Source organism: Fringilla coelebs, assembly GCF_963513975.1.
Source record: "Fringilla coelebs genome assembly, chromosome: 34".
NCBI lineage: Eukaryota > Metazoa > Chordata > Aves > Passeriformes > Fringillidae > Fringilla > Fringilla coelebs.
The window spans coordinates 1,121,940-1,144,509 of NC_140060.1; the positions used below are offsets into that span (position 1 = coordinate 1,121,940).

Consider the following 22,570-nt stretch of genomic DNA (forward strand, 5'->3'; position numbering starts at 1 on the left):
TTGGGGATTTTGGGGGTGAATTCTTGGGGGATTTTTGGGGTGGAATTTGGGGATTTTCGGGTTGGAATTTTGGGATTTCAGGGATGGAATTTGGGGCATAACTTTGGGATTTTGGGTTGGATGGTTTGGATTTTTTGGAGTGGATTTTTTGGGACTTTTGGGATGGAATTTTGGGATTTTGGGCTCGATTGTTTAGATTTTTTTTGGAGTAGATTTTTTTGGGGGGGGTGAAATTTTGGGGATCTTGGGGGTGGATTTTTGGGGTGAAATTAGGGGATTTTAGGCTTGGATTTTTGGGTATTCTTGGGATGGAATTTTGGGATTTTGGGGGTGGAATTTTGGGGTGGAACGTTGGGATTTTGGGTTGGATGGTTTGGATTTTTTAGAGTGGATTTTTTGGGACTTTTGGAGTGGATTTTGGGGTGGATTTTTGGGGTGGAATTTGGGGATTTTGGGCTGGATTGTTTGGATTTCTTTGAGTGGATTTTTGGGTGGATTTTTGGGGTGGAATTTTAGGATTTTGGGCTGGATTGGATTTCTTTGAGTGGATTTTTTGGGGATTTCGGGGTGGAATTTTGGGATTTTGGGGGTGGATTTTTGGGGTGGAATTTTTGGATTTCAGGGTTGGATTTTTGGGTTGCATTTGGGATTTCAGGGATGGATTTTGGGGTGTAACTGGGATTTTGGGCTGGATGGTTTGGATTTTTTGGAGCGGATTTTTGGGGGGATTTTGGGCTGGAACTTTGGGGATTTCGGGGCTGGATTTTTGGCCTTGGAATTTTGGGATTTTGGGCTGGAATTTGGGGATTCCTGTCATCCTGCACACCGGGATCTAAGAGCGGAAAATTCCTTTAATCTCGACTCCACACCCTGGAATTTTTGGCCTTTCCTGGCCCGTGGCCCCGCTGGGTTCCTGTGCAGATTTTTGGGCGGAATTCAGCCGGTTTTGGGTCAGTTCTGGGCCATGGTGTCCTGCAGCCAGCGGCCGTAGCGGCAGAGGTTGACGTAGACGCCGGGTTTGCGGGGGTCCCCGCAGACCCCCGGCCCCCAGGAGGTGATGCCCTGCAGGCGCCCCTTGCACACCAGGGGCCCCCCGGAGTCGCCCTGGGGGGACAAAATTCGGGGGGTCACGGCCGGGACCCCCAAATTCCGGGGGAAATCCGACCAGATCCGGCCGGGATCTGAAGAAATTGGCCCCAAATCGGACGAAATCGGCCCCAAATCTGAAGAAATCGGCCCCAAATCGCTGCAAAATCGCCCCAAAATGGCCCCCAAACCACCCCAAAAATTGCCTCAAAATCACCCCTAAATTGCTCTGAAATCACCCCAAAAATTCCCTAAAAATGTCCCAAAACTGCCCCAGAATCAACAAAAAAAAGGCCCAAATGAACACCCCCAAATTGCCCCAAAATCACCCCAAAAATGTCCCAAAAATGCCCCAAAATCACCCCAAAAGTGTCCCCAAAATCACGCCAAAAATGTCCCCAAAATATGCCCCAAAAACTGCCCCAAAATCACCCCAAAAAATGCCCTAAAAATGTCCCAAAACTGCCCCAGAATCACCCAAAAAAAGCCCCAAAAAACTGCCCCCAAATTGCCCCAAAACCACCCCAAAACTGTGGCAAAAACACCCCAAAAATGGCCCCAAAACCGCCCCAAAATCTCCCCAAATCCGCCCCCCGGAGTCGCCCTGGGGGGACAAAATTCGGGGGGTCACGGCCGGGACCCCCAAATTCCGGGGGAAATCTGACCAGATCCGGCCAAAATCGGAAGAAATCGGCCCCAAATCTGAAGAAATCGGCCCAAAATGGCCCCAAAACCATCCCAAAAATGTCACAAGAAACACCCAAAAATTATCCCAAAATCACCCCAAAAAATATTCCCTAAAAATGTCCCAAAACTGCCTCAGAATCACCCAAAAAAAAAGGCCCAAATGAACACCCCCAAATTGCCCCAAAATCACCCCAAAAATGTCCCAAAAATGCCCCAAAATCACCCCAAAAGTGTCCCCAAAATCACCCCAAAAGTGTCCCCAAAATCACCCCAAAAATGTCCCCAAAATGCCCCAAAAATGTCCCAAAACTGCCCCAAAATCACCCAAAAAGTGTCCCCAAAATCACCCCAAAAATGTCCCAAAACTGCCCCAAAATCACCCAAAAAATGCCCCAAAAAACCGCCCCCAAATTGCCCCAAAATCACCCCAAAAATGCCCTAAAACTGCCCCTAAATTGCCCCAAAATCACCCAAAAAATGCCACCAAAATGCCCCCAAATTGCCCCAAAATCACCCCAAAATCTCCCCAAATCCGCCCCCCGGAGTTGCCCTGGGGGGACAAAATTCGGGGGGTCACGGCCGGGACCCCCAAATTCTGGGGGAAATCCGACGAGATCCGGCCAAAATCAGAAGAAATTGGCCCAAAATCGCTGCAAAGCGCCCCAAAATGGCCCCAAAACCACCCCAAAATCACCCCTAAAATCGCCTCAAAATCAGCCCAAAATTGCCCCAAAATCGCCCCCAAAAATCCCCCAAAAATGTCCCAAAATCACCCAAAAAATGCCCCAAAAACACCCAAAAAACGCCCCAAAAAACTGCCCCCAAATTGCCCCAAAACCACCCCAAAACTGTGGCAAAACCACCCAAAAAATGGCCCCAAAACTGCCCCAAAATCTCCCCAAATCCGCCCCCCGGAGTCGCCCTGGAGGGACAAAATTCGGGGGGTCGGGGCCGGGACCCCCAAATTCCGGGGGAAATTCGACCAGATCCGGCCAAAATCAGAAAAAATCGGCCCCAAATCGGAAGAAATCGCCCCAAAATGGCCCCAAAACCGCCCCAAAATCACCCCAAAAATGCCACAAAAAAACCCCCAAAATTATCCCAAAATCACCCCAAAAAGTTCCCTAAAAATGTCCCAAAACTGCCCCAGAATCACCAAAAAAAAGGCCCAAATGAACACCCCCAAATTGCCCCAAAATCACCCCAAAAATGTCCCAAAAATGCCCCAAAATCACCCCAAAAGTGTCCCCAAAATCACCCCAAAAGTGTCCCCAAAATCACCCCAAAAATGTCCCCAAAATGCCCCAAAAATGTCCCAAAACTGCCCCAAAATCACCCAAAAAGTGTCCCCAAAATCACCCCAAAAATGTCCCAAAACTGCCCCAAAATCACCCAAAATATGTCCCAAAAAACTGCCCCCAAATTGCCCCAAAATCTCCCCAAATCCGCCCCCCGGAGTCGCCCTGGGGGGACAAAATTCGGGGGGGTCACAGCCGGGACCCCCAAATTCCGGGGAAATCCGACCAGATCCGGCCAAAATCCGGCCGGGATTGGAAGAAATCGGCCCCAAATCGGAAGAAATCGGCCCCAAATGGCCCCAAACTGCCCCAAAATCACCCCCAAAATGCCACAAAAATGTCCCAACAATGCCCCCAAATCACCCCAAAAATTCCCCCAAAAAAATCGCCCCCAAATTGCCCCAAAATCACCCCAAAAATGCCCCAAAATCGCCACAAATTCACCCAAAAATGCCCCAAAATTGCCCCAAAATTGCCCCAAACATCCCAAAACCGCCCCAAACCCACCAGGGATTGACCCAGAATTGCCCCAAATCGCCCCAAAATTGACCCAGATTCACCTCGGATTGACCCAAATGTCCCTCACCTGTCCCATCTCACCTGTCCCATCTCACCTGTCCAACCTCACCTGTCCCGTCTCACCTGTCCCACCTCACCTGTCCCATCTCACCTGTCCCATCTCTCTCACCTGTCCCATCCATCCCACCTGTCCCACACCTGTGGGACTCACCTGGTGGGTGTTGGTGCGGCTCCATGGCTCTCCAGCGCACACCTGTCCCACACCTGTCCCATCTCACCTGTCCCACCTCACCTGTCTCACCTGTCCCATCTCACCTGTCTCACCTGTGTGACTCACCTGGCAGGTGTCGGCGCGGCTGCGGGGCTCTGTGGCACACACCTGTCCCATCTCACCTGTCCCATCTCACCTGTCTCACCTGTGTGACTCACCTGGCAGGTGTCGGCGCGGCTGCGGGGCTCTGTGGCACACACCTGTATCTCACCTGTCCCATCTCACCTGTCTCACCTGTGTGACTCACCTGGCAGGTGTCAGCGCGGCTGCGGGGCTCTGTGGCACACACCTGTATCTCACCTGTCCCATCTCACCTGTATCTCACCTGTGTGACTCACCTGGCAGGTGTGGGCACGGCTGCGGGGCTCTGTGGCACACACCTGTATCTCACCTGTCCCATCTCACCTGTGTGACTCACCTGGCAGGTGTGGGCGCGGCTGCGGGGCTCTGTGGCACACACCTGTATCTCACCTGTCTGACTCACCTGGCAGGTGTCAGCGCGGCTGCGGGGCTCTGTGGCACACACCTGTATCTCACCTGTCCCATCTCACCTGTCTCACCTGTCCCAGACTCACCTGGCAGGTGTCGGCGCGGCTGCGGGGCTCTGTGGCACACACCTGTATCTCACCTGTCCCATCTCACCTGTCTCACCTGTCCCATCTCACCTGGCAGGTGTCGGCGCGGCTGCGGGGCTCTGTGGCACACACCTGTCCCATCTCACCTGTCTCACCTGTGTGACTCACCTGGCAGGTGTCGGCGCGGCTGCGGGGCTCTGTGGCACACACCTGTATCTCACCTGTCTGACTCACCTGGCAGGTGTCGGCGCGGCTGCGGGGCTCTGTGGCACACACCTGTATCTCACCTGTCCCATCTCACCTGTATCTCACCTGTCCCATCTCACCTGGCAGGTGTCGGCGCGGCTGCGGGGCTCTGTGGCACACACCTGTATCTCACCTGTCTCACCTGTCTGACTCACCTGGCAGGTGTCGGCGCGGCTGCGGGGCTCCCCGGCGCAGACCATGTTGGGGGTGATGGAGTCGGGGTAGATGCTCCGACAGGTGAGCTCAGGTACGATCCTCACCTGGCTGCAGCGCAGCGCCTGCGGGAACGTCACTGCGGGGACACGGCACACCTGGGATCGCACCTGGGCACACCTGGGCAGGTAACACCCGCACCTGGGGTCACACCTGGGATCACACCTGGGCACACCTGGGCAGGTAACACCCGCACCTGGGATCACACCTGGGCTCACCTGGGCAGGTGAACCCACACCTGGGGTCACACCTGGGCAGGTAACACCCACACCTGGGATCACACCTGGGCACACCTGGGCAGGTAACACCTACACCTGGCTGGGATCACACCTGGGCTCACACCTGGGCAGGTAACACCCACACCTGGTTGGGCTCACACCTGGGCTCACACCTGAGCTCACCTGGGATCACCTGGGCAGGTAAACCCACACCTGGCTAGGCTCACACCTGGGCTCACCTGGGGTCATCTGGGCTCACACCAGGGGTCACACCTGGGGTCACACCTGGGGTCCCACCTGGGGTCCCAGGTGTGTCTCACCTGTCCCAGGTGTGTCCCAGCTGTCCTTCACCTGTCCCAGGTGTGTCTCACCTGTCCCTCACCTGTCCCAGGTGTGTCCCAGGTGTGTTTCCCACCTCACCTGTCCCTCACCTGTACCACCTGTCCCCCACCTGTCCCAGCTGTGTCCCAGCTGTGTCTCACCTGTCCCTCACCTGTACCAGCTGTGTTCCAGGTGTGTCCCAGGTGTGTCTCACCTGTTCCAGGTGTGTCCCAGGTGTGCCCCACCTGTCCCTCACCTGTCCCATCTCACCTGTCCCAGGTGTATCCCAGCTGTGTCCCAGGTGTGTTTCCCCCCTCACCTGTTCAGGTGTGTCTCACCTGTCCCAGGTGTGTCCCAGGTGTATCCTAGGTGTGTCTCACCTGTCCCAGGTGTCTCTCACCTGTCCAGGTGTGTCTCACCCATCCCTCACCTGTCCCAGCTGTGTCCCAGGTGTATCCCAGGTGTGTCTCACCTGTCCCAGGTGTGTCCCTCACCTATCCCAGGTGTGTTTCCCCCCTCACCTGTCCCAGCTGTGTCCCAGGTGTGTCCCAGGTGTATCCCAGGTGTGTCTCTCACCTGTCCCAGGTGTGTTTCCCCCCTCACCTGTCCCAGGTGTGTCCCAGGTGTATCCCAGGTGTGTCTCTCACCTGTCCCAGGTGTCCCTCACCTGTCCCAGGTGTGTCCCAGCTGTGTCCCTCACCTGTCCCTCACCTGTCCCAGGTGTTTTTCCCCCCTCACCTATCCCAGGTGTGTTTCCCCCCTCACCTGTCCCAGGTGTATCCCAGGTGTGTCTCACCCATCCCTCACCTGTCCAGGTGCGTCTCACCTTGCGGGCTGGTGGTGCAGTCCCACCCGGAGCTCTGGCAGGCGGTGCCGGGCGCGGCGCAGGTGCGCGCCAGCGGCAGGGGGCTCACCTGGCGGCTCAGGTGTGTGCCCAGCCCTCACCTGTCCCAGCTGTGTCCCAGCTGTGTCCCAGGTGTGTTTCCCCCCTCACCTGTCCCTCACCTGTCCCAGGTGTGTCTCACCTCTCCCAGGTGTATCCCAGGTGTGTCTCACCTGTCCCAGGTGTGTCCCTCACCTATCCCAGGTGTGTCTCACCTGTCCAGGTGCGTCTCACCTTGCGGGCTGGTGGTGGAGCCCCACCCTCACCTGTCCCAGGTGTGCCCCAGGTGTGTCCCAGGTGTGTCCCTCACCTGTCCCAGGTGTGTCTCACCTGTCCCTCACCTGTCCCAAGTGTGTCTCACCCTTCCCAGGTGTGTCTCACCTGTCCCAGGTGTATCCCAGGTGTGTCTCACCTGTCCCAGGTATGTCCCTCACCTATCCCAGGTGTGTTTCCCCCCTCACCTGTCCCAGGTGTGTCCCAGGTGTGTCCCAGGTGTATCCCAGGTGTGTCCATCACCTATCCCAGGTGTGTCCCAGGTGTATCCCAGGTGTATCCCAGGTGTGTCTCACCTGTCCAGGTGTGTCTCACCTTGCGGGCTGGTGGTGGAGCCCCACCCTCACCTGTCCCAGCTGTGTCCCAGGTGTATCCCAGGTGTGTCCCTCACCTATCCCAGGTGTGTCTCACCTGTCCAGGTGTGTCTCACCTTGCGGGCTGGTGGTGGAGCCCCACCCGGAGCTCTGGCAGGCGGTGCCGGGCGCGGCGCAGGTGCGCGCCAGCGGCAGGGGGCTCACCTGGCGGCTCAGGTGTGTGCCCAGCCCTCACCTGTCCCAGCTGTGTCCCAGCTGTGTCCCAGGTGTGTTTTCCCCCTCACCTGTCCCTCACCTGTCCCTCACCTGTCCCAGGTGTGTCCCACCTGTCCCAGGTGTGTCCCAGGTGTATCCCAGGTGTGTCTCACCTATCCCAGGTGTGTCTCACCTATGCCAGGTGTGTCCCAGGTGTGTCTCACCTGTCCCAGGTGTGTCTCACCTGTCTCTCACCTGTCCCAAGTGTGTCTCACCCTTTCCAGGTGTGTCTCACCTGTCCCAGGTGTGTCTCACCTATCCCAGGTGTGTCCCAGGTGTGTCCCAGGTGTGTCTCACCCGTCCCTCACCTGTCCCAGGTGTGTCTCACCCATCCCTCACCTTTCCCAGGTGTTTTTCCCCCCTCACCTGTCCCAGGTGTGTTTCCCCCCTCACCTGTCCCAGGTGTGTCCCTCACCTGTCCCAGGTGTGTTTCCCCCCTCACCTGTCCCAGGTGTGTCTCACCCATCCCTCACCTATCCCAGGTGTGTTTCCCCCCTCATCTGTCCCAGGTGTGTCCCAGGTGCGTCTCACCTTGCGGGCTGGTGGTGGAGCCCCATCCTCACCTGTCCCAGGTGTGTCCCAGGTGTGTCCCAGGTGTGTCCCAGGTGTGTCTCACCTGTCCCAGGTGTATCCCAGGTGTGTCTCACCCTTCCCAGGTGTCCCTCACCTGTCCAGGTGTGTCCCTCACCCATCCCTCACCTGTCCCAGGTGTGTCTCACCCATCCCTCACCTATCCCAGGTGTGTCTCACCTGTCCAGGTGCGTCTCACCTTGCGGGCTGGTGGTGGAGCCCCACCCGGAGATCTGGCAGGCGGTGCCGGGCGCGGCGCAGGTGCGCGCCAGCGGCAGGGGGCTCACCTGGCGGCTCAGGTGCGCGGGCACCTGCAGCCGCAGCAGCATCAGGTCGCCGTCCTTGGAGCTCTCGTTGTAGCCGGGGAAGCGGAAGCTGCGCTCCGAGAGCCGCCGCTGCTCACCTGGCGCAGGTGAGGCCTCACCTGGCGGGGACGCCTCGGACCCGGCGGCCTCACCTGGACGGGGGCGGGCGGGGGAGGCCTCACCTGGGCGCACCTGGGGGTGGGTGGGGCGGCCCAGGCGGACGGTGATGGGGCTGTGGGGAGAGAGACAGGTGAGAGGGGACAGGTGAGGTGGGACAGGTGAGATGGGACAGGTGAGGGACAGGTGGGACAGGTGAGATACAGGTAAGGGATGGGGACAGGTGAGACAGGTGAGGGACAGGTGAGATGGGACAGGTGAGATGGGACAGGTGAGACAGCTGAGGGACAGGTGAGGAAGAGCTGAGACAGGTGAGCCCAGCTGTGTGCCCGTTACCTGTCCGCACCCAGGGGCGCGGCCATGTACTACGGTCAGAACCCACCCAGGTGTGCCCAGGTGTGCCCAGGAAACCCCTCCCCATGCCCAGGTGTGCCCAGGCGTGCCCAGGTAAGCCCTCCCCACGCCCAGGTGTATCCCAGGTGTGCCCAGGTAACCCCTCCCCGTGCCCAGGTGTGCCCAGGTGTGCCCAGGTAACATCTCCCCATACCCAGGTGTGCCCAGGTGTGCCCAGGTAACACCTCCCTGTACCCAGGTGTGCCCAGGTGTGCCCAGGTGTGCCCAGATGCCCTCCCCCCAGGTGTGGACGGGTTACCTGTCCGTACCCGGGGGCGTGGCAGTGCGCCGCCGTCAGCACCCACCCAGGTGTGCCCAGGTGTGCCCAGGTAACCCCTCCCCATACCCAGGTGTGCCCAGGTAAGCCCTCCCCATGCCCAGGTAAGCCCTCCCCATGCCCAGGTGTGCCCAGGTGTGCCCAGGTAACCCCTCCCCATACCCAGGTGTGCCCAGGTGTGCCCAGGTGTGCCCAGGTATCCCCTCCCCACGCCCAGGTGTGCCCAGGTGTGCCCAGGTGTGCCCACATAACCCAGCCCCATGCCTAGGTGTATCCCAGGTGTGCCCAGGTGTGCCCAGATGCCCTCCCCCCAGGTGTGGGCGGGTTACCTGTCCGTACCCGGGGGCGTGGCAGTGCGCCGCCATCAGCACCCACCCAGGTGTGCCCAGGTGTGCCCAGGTAACCCCTCCCCATGCCCAGGTGTGCCCAGGTGTCCCCAGGTGTGCCCAGGTAACCCCTCCCCACACCCAGGTGTGCTCAGGTGTGCCCAGGTGTGCCCAGGTAGACCCTCCCCGTGCCCAGGTGTACCCAAATAACCCCTCCCCATGCCCAGGTGTGCCCAGGTAACCCCTCCCCATGCCCAGGTGTGCCCAGGTGTGCCCAGATGCCCTCCCCCTAGGTGTGTGCGGGTTACCTGTCCGTACCCGGGGGCGTGGCAGTGCGCCGCCGTCAGCACCCACCCAGGTGTGCCCAGGTGTGCCCAGGTGACCATCCCCATGCCCAGGTGTGCCCAGGTGTCCCCAGGTGTGCCCAGGTGTCCCCAGGTGTGCCCAGGTAACCCCTCCCCACACCCAGGTGTGCTCAGGTGTGCCCAGGTGTGCCCAGGTAGACCCTCCCCGTGCCCAGGTGTGCCCAAATAACCCCTCCCAATGCCCAGGTGTGCCCAGGTAACCACTCCCCGTGCCCAGGTGTACCCAGGTGTGCCCAGATGCCCTCCCCCCAGGTGTGGGCGGGTTACCTGTCCGTACCCGGGGGCGTGGCAGTGCGCCGCCGTCAGCACCCACCCAGGTGTGCCCAGGTGTGCCCAGGTGTGCCCAGGTAACCCCTCCCCGTGCCCAGGTGTGCCCAGGTAACCCTTCCCCATACCCAGGTGTACCCAGGTGTGCCCAGGTGTGCCCAGGTGTGCCCAGGTAAACCTTCCCCGCTCCCAGGTGTGCCCAGATGCCCTCCCCCCAGGTGTGGGCGGGTTACCTGTCCGTACCCGGGGGCGTGGCAGTGCGCCGCCGTCAGCACCCACCCAGGTGTGCCCAGGTGTGCCCAGGTAACCCCTCCCCATACCCAGGTGTGCCCAGGTGTGCCCAGGTAACTCCGCCCCATACCCAGGTGTGCCCAGGTGTGCCCAGGTGTGCCCAGGTGTGCCCAGGTGTGCCCAGGTGTGCGCAGGCGTGCCCAGGTAACCCATCCCCATGCCCAGGTGTGCCCAGGTGTGCCCAGGTGCGCCCCCCCAGGTGTGCGCGGGTTACCTGTCCGTACCCGGGGGCGTGGCAGTGCGCCGCCGTCAGCACCCACCCAGGTGTGCCCAGGTGTGCCCAGGTAACCCCTCCCCATACCCAGGTGTGCCCAGGTGTGCCCAGGTAACTCCGCCCCATACCCAGGTGTGCCCAGGTGTGCCCAGGTGTGCCCAGGTGTGCCCAGGTGTGCCCAGGTGTGCGCAGGCGTGCCCAGGTAACCCATCCCCATGCCCAGGTGTGCCCAGGTGTGCCCAGGTGCGCCCCCCCAGGTGTGCGCGGGTTACCTGTCCGTACCCGGGGGCGTGGCAGTGCGCCGCCGTCAGCACCCACCTGGGCGCCACCAGGGTCCCCCCGCAGACGAAGCGACGGCCCCGGAACAGCGCGGCCTGCCAGGGCGGGGCACAGGTGTGACCCTCCAGCACCCACACACCTGGGGAGGGCACAGGTGTGCACAGGTGAGGCACAGGTGATACACAGGTGAGGGACAGGTGTGACCCTCCAGCACCCACACACCTGGGGAGGGGACAGGTGAGGCACAGGTGTGCACAGGTGAGGCACAGGTGTGACCCTCCAGCACCCACACACCTGCGGAGGGGACAGGTGTGCACAGGTGAGGCACAGGTGAGGCACAGGTGTGACCCTCCAGCACCCACACACCTGGGGAGGGGACAGGTGTGCACAGGTGAGGCACAGGTGAGGCACAGGTGTGGCCCTCCAGCACCCACACACCTGGGGAGGGGACAGGTGAGGCACAGGTGAGGGACAGGTGAGACACAGGTGAGGCACAGGTGAGGAACAGGTGTGACCCTCCAGCACCCACACACCTGGGGAGGGGACAGGTGAGGCACAGGTGAGGGACAGGTGTGCACAGGTGTGTCCCTCCACCACCCAACACCTGGGGAGGGGACAGGAGAGGCACAGGTGAGGGACAGGTGTGTCCCTCCAGCACCCACACACCTGTACAGGCACAGGTGAGGCACAGGTGTGCACAGGTGTGTCCCTCCAGCACCCACACACCTGAGGAGGGGAACAGGTGTGCACAGTTGAGGCACAGGTGAGGCACAGGTGAGGCACAGGTGAGGCACAGGTGTGTCCCTCCAGCACCCACACACCTGTGCGGGCAGAGGTGAGGCACAGGTGAGGCACAGGTGTGTGCAATGAGCACCCACACACCTGTACAGCGCACAGGTGAGTCACAGGTGTGCAATGAGCACCCACACACCTGTACAGCGCACAGGTGAGTCACAGGTGTGCAATGAGCACCCACACACCTGTACAGCGCACAGGTGAGTCACAGGTGTGCACAATGAGCACCCACACACCTGTACAGCGCACAGGTGAGTCACAGGTGTGCAATGGGCACCCACACACCTGTACAGCGCACAGGTGAGTCACAGGTGTGCAATGAGCACCCACACCCCTGTACAGCGCACAGGTGAGTCACAGGTGTGCACAGGGAGCACCCACACACCTGTACAGCGCACAGGTGAGTCACAGGTGTGCAATGGGCACCCACACACCTGTACAGCGCACAGGTGAGTCACAGGTGTGCCCCCAGCACCCACACACCTGTACAGCGCACAGGTGAGTCACAGGTGTGCACAGGGAGCACCCACACACCTGTACAGCGCACAGGTGAGTCACAGGTGTGCAATGAGCACCCACACACCTGTACAGCGCACAGGTGAGTCACAGGTGTGCACAGGGAGCACCCACACACCTGTACAGCGCACAGGTGAGTCACAGGTGTGCACAGGGAGCACCCACACACCTGTACAGCGCACAGGTGAGTCACAGGTGTGCAATGAGCACCCACACACCTGTACAGCGCACAGGTGAGTCACAGGTGTGCAATGAGCACCCACACACCTGTACAGCGCACAGGTGAGTCACAGGTGTGCACAATGAGCACCCACACACCTGTACAGCGCACAGGTGAGTCACAGGTGTGCACAGGGAGCACCCACACACCTGTACAGCGCACAGGTGAGTCACAGGTGTGCAATGAGCACCCACACACCTGTACAGCGCACAGGTGAGTCACAGGTGTGCAATGGGCACCCACACACCTGTACAGCGCACAGGTGAGTCACAGGTGTGCACAGGGAGCACCCACACACCTGTACAGCGCACAGGTGAGTCACAGGTGTGCCCCCAGCACCCACACACCTGTACAGCGCACAGGTGAGTCACAGGTGTGCAATGAGCACCCACACACCTGTACAGCGCACAGGTGAGTCACAGGTGTGCCCCCAGCACCCACACACCTGTACAGCGCACAGGTGAGTCACAGGTGTGCACAGGGAGCACCCACACACCTGTACAGCGCACAGGTGAGTCACAGGTGTGCACAATGAGCACCCACACACCTGTACAGCGCACAGGTGAGTCACAGGTGTGCACAATGAGCACCCACACACCTGTACAGCGCACAGGTGAGTCACAGGTGTGCAATGAGCACCCACACACCTGTACAGCGCACAGGTGAGTCACAGGTGTGCAATGGGCACCCACACACCTGTACAGCGCACAGGTGAGTCACAGGTGTGCAATGGGCACCCACACACCTGTACAGCGCACAGGTGAGTCACAGGTGTGCAATGGGCACCCACACACCTGTACAGCGCACAGGTGAGTCACAGGTGTGCAATGGGCACCCACACACCTGTACAGCGCACAGGTGAGTCACAGGTGTGCACAGGGAGCACCCACACACCTGTACAGCGCACAGGTGAGTCACAGGTGTGCAATGAGCACCCACACACCTGTACAGCGCACAGGTGAGTCACAGGTGTGCACAGGGAGCACCCACACACCTGTACAGCGCACAGGTGAGTCACAGGTGTGCAATGAGCACCCACACACCTGTACAGCGCACAGGTGAGTCACAGGTGTGCACAGGGAGCACCCACACACCTGTACAGCGCACAGGTGAGTCACAGGTGTGCAATGAGCACCCACACACCTGTACAGCGCACAGGTGAGTCACAGGTGTGCAATGAGCACCCACACACCTGTACAGCGCACAGGTGAGTCACAGGTGTGCAATGAGCACCCACACACCTGTACAGCGCACAGGTGAGTCACAGGTGTGCCCCCAGCACCCACACACCTGTACAGCGCACAGGTGAGTCACAGGTGTGCACAGGGAGCACCCACACACCTGTACAGCGCACAGGTGAGTCACAGGTGTGCCCCCAGCACCCACACACCTGTACAGCGCACAGGTGAGTCACAGGTGTGCACAGGGAGCACCCACACACCTGTACAGCGCACAGGTGAGTCACAGGTGTGCAATGAGCACCCACACACCTGTACAGCGCACAGGTGAGTCACAGGTGTGCACAATGAGCACCCACACACCTGTACAGCGCACAGGTGAGTCACAGGTGTGCAATGAGCACCCACACACCTGTACAGCGCACAGGTGAGTCACAGGTGTGCAATGAGCACCCACACACCTGTACAGCGCACAGGTGAGTCACAGGTGTGCAATGGGCACCCACACACCTGTACAGCGCACAGGTGAGTCACAGGTGTGCAATGAGCACCCACACACCTGTACAGCGCACAGGTGAGTCACAGGTGTGCACAATGAGCACCCACACACCTGTACAGCGCACAGGTGAGTCACAGGTGTGCAATGAGCACCCACACACCTGTACAGCGCACAGGTGAGTCACAGGTGTGCAATGAGCACCCACACACCTGTACAGCGCACAGGTGAGTCACAGGTGTGCACAATGAGCACCCACACACCTGTACAGCGCACAGGTGAGTCACAGGTGTGCAATGAGCACCCACACACCTGTACAGCGCACAGGTGAGTCACAGGTGTGCAATGAGCACCCACACACCTGTACAGCGCACAGGTGAGTCACAGGTGTGCACAGGGAGCACCCACACACATGTACAGCGCACAGGTGAGTCACAGGTGTGCACAGGGAGCACCCACACACCTGTACAGCGCACAGGTGAGTCACAGGTGTGCACAATGAGCACCCACACACCTGTACAGCGCACAGGTGAGTCACAGGTGTGCAATGAGCACCCACACACCTGTACAGCGCACAGGTGAGTCACAGGTGTGCACAGGGAGCACCCACACACCTGTACAGCGCACAGGTGAGTCACAGGTGTGCACAGGGAGCACCCACACACATGTACAGCGCACAGGTGAGTCACAGGTGTGCACAGGGAGCACCCACACACCTGTACAGCGCACAGGTGAGTCACAGGTGTGCAATGAGCACCCACACACCTGTACAGCGCACAGGTGAGTCACAGGTGTGCACAATGGGCACCCACACACCTGTACAGCGCACAGGTGAGTCACAGGTGTGCACAGGGAGCACCCACACACCTGTACAGCGCACAGGTGAGTCACAGGTGTGCAATGAGCACCCACACACCTGTCCAGCGCACAGGTGAGTCACAGGTGTGCACAGGGAGCACCCACACACCTGTACAGCGCACAGGTGAGTCACAGGTGTGCAATGAGCACCCACACACCTGTACAGCGCACAGGTGAGTCACAGGTGTGCACAATGAGCACCCACACACCTGTACAGCGCACAGGTGAGTCACAGGTGTGCACAATGAGCACCCACACACCTGTACAGCGCACAGGTGAGTCACAGGTGTGCACAGGGAGCACCCACACACCTGTACAGCGCACAGGTGAGTCACAGGTGTGCACAATGAGCACCCACACACCTGTACAGCGCACAGGTGAGTCACAGGTGTGCAATGAGCACTCACACACCTGTACAGCGCACAGGTGAGTCACAGGTGTGCAATGAGCACCCACACACCTGTACAGCGCACAGGTGAGTCACAGGTGTGCACAATGAGCACCCACACACCTGTACAGCGCACAGGTGAGTCACAGGTGTGCAATGAGCACCCACACACCTGTACAGCGCACAGGTGAGTCACAGGTGTGCAATGGGCACCCACACACCTGTACAGCGCACAGGTGAGTCACAGGTGTGCCCCCAGCACCCACACACCTGTACAGCGCACAGGTGAGTCACAGGTGTGCACAGGGAGCACCCACACACCTGTACAGCGCACAGGTGAGTCACTGGTGTGCACAGGGAGCACCCACACACCTGTACAGCGCACAGGTGAGTCACAGGTGTGCACAATGAGCACCCACACACCTGTACAGCGCACAGGTGAGTCACAGGTGTGCAATGAGCACTCACACACCTGTACAGCGCACAGGTGAGTCACAGGTGTGCAATGAGCACCCACACACCTGTACAGCGCACAGGTGAGTCACAGGTGTGCACAATGAGCACCCACACACCTGTACAGCGCACAGGTGAGTCACAGGTGTGCCCCCAGAACCCACACACCTGTACAGCGCACAGGTGAGTCACAGGTGTGCACAGGGATCACCCACACACCTGTACAGCGCACAGGTGAGTCACAGGTGTGCACAGGGAGCACCCACACACCTGTACAGCGCACAGGTGAGTCACAGGTGTGCACAATGAGCACCCACACACCTGTACAGCGCACAGGTGAGTCACAGGTGTGCCCCCAGCACCCACACACCTGTACAGCGCACAGGTGAGTCACAGGTGTGCACAATGGGCACCCACACACCTGTACAGCGCACAGGTGAGGCACAGGTGTGCACAATGAGCACCGACACACCTGTACAGCGCACAGGTGAGTCACAGGTGTGCAATGAGCACCCACACACCTGTACAGCGCACAGGTGAGTCACAGGTGTGCACAATGAGCACCCACACACCTGTACAGCGCACAGGTGAGTCACAGGTGTGCAATGAGCACCCACACACCTGTACAGCGCACAGGTGAGTCACAGGTGTGCACAGGGAGCACCCACACACCTGTACAGCGCACAGGTGAGTCACAGGTGTGCAATGAGCACCCACACACCTGTACAGCGCACAGGTGAGTCACAGGTGTGCAATGAGCACCCACACACCTGTACAGCGCACAGGTGAGTCACAGGTGTGCCCCCAGCACCCACACACCTGTACAGCGCACAGGTGAGTCACAGGTGTGCACAGGGAGCACCCACACACCTGTACAGCGCACAGGTGAGTCACAGGTGTGCACAATGAGCACCCACACACCTGTACAGCGCACAGGTGAGTCACAGGTGTGCACACCTGGGCACACTCACACCTGGGGGAGTCCTGCAGGTGAGTCTGGGGTCCCTCAGGTGATTTTGGGGTTCCCCAGGTGAGTTTGGGGTCTCTCAGGTGAGGTTTGTGTCGTTACAGGTGAGTTTTGTGTTCTCCAGGTGAGTTTTGGGTTCCCTCAGGTGATTTTGGGGTCCCCCCAGGTGAGTTTTGGGGTGCCCAGGTGAGTTCTGGGGTCCCCCCCAGTGATTTTGAGGTCCCTCAGGTGAGTTTGGGCTCCCAGGTGGGGATTTTGTGGTCCCAGGTGAGGATTTTGGGTCCCAGGTGAGGATTTGGGGTACCCCAGGTGAGTTTGGGGTCCCAGGTGAGGATTTTGGGGTCCCCCCGTTGTTTTGTGGGTCCCAGGTGAGTTTTGGGTCCCCCCAGGTGATTCTGGGGTCCCCCCCAGGTGTGTTTGGGTCCCAGGTGTGTTTTGGGTCCCTCAGGTGTGTTTGGGTCCCCCCAGGTATTTTTGGGTCCCCTCCAGGTGAGGATTTTGGTGTCCCTCAGGTGTGTTTGGGTCCCCCCAGGTGAGTTTGGGCTCCCAGGTGTGGATTTTGGGGTCCCCCCCGGTGTTTTGGGGTCCCCCCAGGTGTGTTTGAGTCCCCCCCGGTGTTTTGGGTCCCCCCAGGTGTTTTTGGGTCCCCGCAGGTGATTTTTGGGGTCCCCCCAGGTGTGTTTGGGTCCCCCCAGGTGTGTTTGGGTCCCCCCAGGTGATTTTTGGGTCCCCCCCAGGTGAGTTTGGGTCCCCCCAGGTGTTTTTGGGGTCTCAGGTGAGGATTTTGGGGTCCCAGGTGTTTTTGGGGTCCCTCCCCAGGTGACATTTGGGGTCACAGGTGAGGATTTTGGGGTCCCCCCAGGTGTGTTTGGGTCCCCCCAGGTGATTTTGGGTCCCCCCCAGGTGACATTTGGGGTCCCAGGTGAGGATTTTGGGGTCTCAGTTGAGTTTCGGGGTCCCCCCAGGTGAGTTTTGGGTTCCCTGGGTGATTTTGGGTCTCCCCCAGGTGTTTTTGGGGTCTCAGGTGAGGATTTTGGGGTCCCAGTTGAGTTTTGGGGTCCCCCCAGGTGAGGATTTTGGGGTCCCCCCAGGTGTGTTTGGGGGTGCCAGGTGAGTTTTGGATTCCCCAGGTATTTTTGGGTCCCCCCCAGGTGTGTTTGGGGTCCCAGGTGATTTTTGGGGTCCCCCAGGTGAGGATTTGGGGTCCCCCAGGTGATTTTTTGGGTCCCCCCAGGTGTGTTTGGGTCCCCCTGGTGAATTTTGGGGTCCCCCAGGTGACATTTGGGGTCCCCCAGGTGATTTTTGGGTCCCCCAGGTGAGTTTGGGGTCCCTCAGGTGTGTTTGGGTCCCCCAGGTGTGTTTGGGTCCCCCCAGGTGTGTTTGGGTCCCCCCAGGTGTTTTTGGGATCCCTCAGGTGATTTTTGGGGTCCCCCAGGTGTGTTTGGATCCCCCCAGGTGTGTTTGGATCCCCCCAGGTGTGTTTAGGGTCTCAGGTGAGGATTTTGGGGTCCCCCCAGGTGAGTTTGGGATCCCCCAGGTGTGTTTGGGTCCCCCCAGGTGAGGATTTTGGGGTCCCAGGTGATTTTTGGGGCCCCCCAGGTGATTTTGGGGTCCCAGGTGAGGATTTTGGGGTCTCAGGTGAGGATTTTGGGGTCCCAGGTGATTTTTGGGGTCCCCCAGGTGTGTTTGGGTCCCCCAGGTGTGTTTGGGGTCTCAGGTGACATTTGGGGTCCCCCCAGGTGATTTTTGGGGTCTCAGGTGAGGATTTTGGGGTCCCAGTTGAGTTTTGGGGTCCCCCCAGGTGAGGATTTTGGGGTCCCCCCAGGTGTGTTTGGGGGTCCCAGGTGAGTTTTGGATTCCCCAGGTATTTTTGGGTCCCCCCAGGTATTTTTGGGTTCCCCAGGTGATTTTTGGGGTCCCAGGTGATTTTTGGGGTCCCAGGTGATTTTTTGGGGTCCCAGGTGAGTTTTGGGTTCCCCAGGTGATTTTTGGGGTCCCAGGTGATTTTTGGGGTCCCAGGTGATTTTTTGGGTCCCCCAGGTGTGTTTGGATCCCCCCAGGTGTGTTTGGTCTCACCTGTGGCCGCGGGCAGCAGCAGCAGCAGCGGCAGCGGCCGCATCCCGAGGCTGGAATGGGGGAAAAAAACGGGAAATTGGGAAAAATGGGAAAACTGGGAAATTTGGGGGGAAAATGGGGGGAAAATGGGAAATTTGGGGAATGGGAGAGAAAAAACTGGGAATTTTGGGGGAAAATAGGGGGAAAAAAGGGGAATTTGGGGGAAATGGGGGGGAAAATGGGAAATTTGGGGAAAGGGGAGAGAAAAAAAAGGGAATTTTGGGGGGAAAATGAGGAAAAAACTGGGAAATTATGGGGAAAAAGGGGGGAAAATGGGAAATTTGGGGAATGGGAGAGAAAAAAACGGGAAATTTGGGGGAAAATGGGGAAAAAAAGGGAATTTTGGGGAAAAATGGGGGAAAAAATGGGAAATTTGGGGGAAATGGGAGAGAAAAAACTGGGAATTTTGGGGAAAATAGGGGGAAAAAAGGGGAATTTGGGGAAAAATGGGGGGAAAATGGAAATTTGGGGAAAATGGGGGGGGGAATGGGAAATGGGAAGTTTGGGGAAAGGGGAGAGAAAAACTGGGAATTTGGGAAAAATGGGGAAAAAAAGGGAATTTTGGGAAAAATGGGGGGGAAAATGGGAAATTTGGGGAAAATGGGAGAGAAAAAAATGGGAATTTTGGGGAAAATGGGGAAAAACTGGGAAATTTTGGGGAAAATGGGGGAAAAAATGGGAAATTTGGGGAATGGGAGAGAAAAAAATGAGAAATTTGGGGAAAATGGGAAAAAACCCAAGAAATTTGGGAAAAATGGGGGGGAAATGGGAAATTTGGGGAATGGGAGAGAAAAAATGGGAATTTTGGGAAAAATGGGAAAAAACCCGGGAAATTTGGGGGAAAATGGGGGAAAAAATGGGGGAAAAACTGGGAAATTTGGGGAATGGGAGAGAAAAAATGGGAAATTTGGGGGAAAATGGGGAGAAAAAAATGGGAAATTTGGGAAAAATGGGAAAAAACCCGGGAATTTTGGGGAAAAGGGGAGAGAAAAAACTGGGGAGTTTGGGAAAAATGGGGGAAAAAATGGGGGAAAAATGGGAGAAAAAATGGGAAATTTGGGGAAAATGGGGGAAAAACTGGGAAATTTGGGAAAAGGGAGAGAAAAATGGGAAATTAGGGGAATGGGAGAGAAAAAACTGGGAATTTTGGGGAAAATAGGGGGAAAAAAGGGGAATTTGGGGAATGGGAGAGAAAAAAATGGGAAATTTGGGGGGAAAATGGGGAAAAAACTGGGAAATTTTGGGGGAAATGGAAAATGGGAAATTTGGGAAAAGGGAGAGAAAAAAAAGGGAATTTGGGGGAAAATGGGGGAAAAATGGGAAATTTGGGGGAAATGGGAGAGAAAAACTGGGAATTTGGGAAAAATGGGGAAAAAAAGGGAATTTTGGGAAAAATGGGGGGAAAATGGGAATTTTGGGGAAAATGGGGAAAAACTGGGAAATTTTGGGGGAAATGGGGGGAAAAATGGGAAATTTGGGGAAAATGGGAGAGAAAAAATGGGAAATTTGGGGAAAATGGGAGAGAAAAAAATGGGAATTTGGGGGGAAAATGAGGAAAAAACTGGGAAATTATGGGGAAAATGGGGGGAAAATGGGAAATTTGGGGAATGGGAGAGAAAAAAAAGGGAATTTGGGGGGAAAATTTTGGAAAAAAAACCGGGAAATTTGGGGGAAAATGGGGGAAAAAATGGGGGAAAAACTGGGAAATTTGGGGAATGGGAGAGAAAAAATGGGAAATTTGGGTGGAAAGGGGGGAAAAAAACGGGAAATTTGGGGAAAAATGGGAAAAAACCCGGGAATTTTGGGGAAAAGGGGAGAGAAAAAACTGGGGAGTTTGGGAAAAATGGGGGAAAACCGGGAAATTTGGGAAAAATGGGGGGAAAAATGGGGGAAAAAATGGGAAATTTGGGGAAAATGGGGGAAAAACTGGGAAATTTGGGAAAAGGGAGAGAAAAAATGGGAAATTAGGGGAATGGGAGAGAAAAAAACTGGGAATTTTGGGGAAAATAGGGGGAAAAAAGGGGAATTTGGGGAATGGGAGAGAAAAAAATGGGAAATTTGGGGGGAAAATGGGGAAAAAACTGGGAAATTTGGGGGGAAATGGAAAATGGGAAATTTGGGAAAAGGGAGAGAAAAAAAAGGGAATTTGGGGGAAAATGGGGGAAAATGGGAAATTTGGGGGATGGGAGAGAAAAACTGGGAATTTGGGAAAAATGGGGAAAAAAAGGGAATTTTGGGAAAAATGGGGGGGAAATGGGAAATTTGGGGGAAAATGGGGGGAAAATGGGGGAAAAATGGGGGAAAAAATAGGAATTTTGGGAAAAGGGAGAAAAAAATGGGAATTTTGGGGGAAAATGGGGGAAACGATGGGAAATTTGGGGAATGGGAGAGAAAAAAAATGGGAAATTAGGGAAAAATGGGGAAAAACCCGGGAAATTTGGGGGAAAATGGGAATTTTGGGGGAGGAAAATTGGGAATTTCGGGGGAATTGTGGAAGAATTTGAAGGAAATGGGAGGAAAAATGAGAATTGTGGAGAATTAGGGAGGAAGTTGGGGAAAAATGGGAGAAAAATGGGAAATTTGGGGGGAAAATGGGAATTTTGGGGGAGGAAAAATGGGAATTTCGGGGGAATTAAGGAGCAATTTGGGGGGGAAGTGGGAAAAATGGGGGGGAAAATGGGAATTTTGGGGAAAATGGGAATTTTGGGGGAGGAAAATGGGAATTTTTGAGAATTAAGGAGGAATTTGAGGGAAATGGGAGGAAAAAGGGAAATTTTGGGGAAAAAATGGGGGGAAATGGGAAATTTGGGAAAAATGGGAGGAAAAAACGGGAATTTGGGGGGAAATGGGAATTTTTGGGAGGGAAAAAATGGGAATTTTGGGGGCAAAATTGGGAATTTGGTGGAATTTTCAGGGAAAATCCAGGATTTTTTTTTTTAAATAGGAATTTAGGGGAAAACAGGAGAAAAATGGGAATTTCGGGGAATTTGGGAGGAAAAAAATGGGAAATTTGGGTGGAAAAATCGGGAATTTGGGGGAAAATTGGGAAATTTGGAGGGAATTGGGAGGAAAAATTGGGAATTTTGGGGGAAAATTGGGAATTTGGGGGGAAAATTGGGAAATTTGGGGGGAATTGGGAGAGAAAATGGGAATTTTGGGGGGAAAACTCGGGAATTTGGGGGTGGAAAAGAGGAGAATTAAAAAAGGGAATTTATTTAGGGGGAAACAGGAGGAAAAAATTGGAATTTGGGGGGAAAATGGGAATTTTGGGGGGAAAAAATGGGAATTATGGAGAGGAAAATGGGGAATTTTGGGGGGAAAATGAGAATTTCAGGTGGAATGACAGGAGAGAAAAAAGGAATGTGGGAATTTTTTTGGGGGGGAAAAGGAAATTTAGGGAAAAATGGGAATTTTGGGAAGAAAAATCAGGATTTTGGGGAAAGATGGGGAAATTTGGGGGTGAAAATTGTGAATTTTGGGTAAAAAATTCGGGGAAAATGGGGAAAAAAGGGGAAGGGGGAAGTGGGAAACCCCAAAATTCCCAAAATTCCAGATGGGAATCCCAAATTCCCTCAGAAATTCCCAAATTCTGTGGGGAAAAAACCCCAAAATTCCCTTGGAAAATCCCAAATTCCCCACTGGAAAAGCCCAAAATTCCCCCTAAAACCCAAAATTCCCTTGGAAACCCCCCCCAAAATCCCCTGGAAAATCCCAAAAATCTCCCAGAAAATTCCCTGGAAAAGCCCAAAAATTTTGGAAAAGCCCCAAAATCCCCGGAAAAATCCCAAAACTTCCCTGGAAAATCCCAAATTCCCTTGGGGAAAAAAACCCAAATCCCCAGAAAATCCCAAAATCTCCCAGGAAACCCAAAAAATTCTCTCGAAAATCCCAAAAATTTCCCGGGAAATCCCAAAATCTCCTCGGAAATCCCAAAATCTCCCGGAAAATTCCCTGGAAATCCCCAAAAGTTTTGGAAATTCCCAAAACCTCCCGGAAAATCCCAAAATCCCCTCGGAAAAAC

General features: G+C 56.5%; 1 protein-coding gene across 1 annotated transcript; it reads right to left on the reverse strand.

The window, feature by feature from the left end:
• Positions 1-951: 951 nt before the first annotated feature.
• Positions 952-18,553, reverse strand: LOC311164676 (kallikrein-14-like; the record flags this gene model as incomplete). Its single annotated transcript, XM_084224207.1, has 5 exons — positions 952-1,104; positions 4,838-4,974; positions 7,929-8,266; positions 10,567-10,702; positions 18,511-18,553. 5 exons carry the CDS (start codon positions 18,551-18,553, stop codon positions 952-954), a joined length of 807 nt encoding a protein of 268 aa, XP_084080333.1.
• Between the last annotated feature and the right edge of the window lie 4,017 nt (positions 18,554-22,570).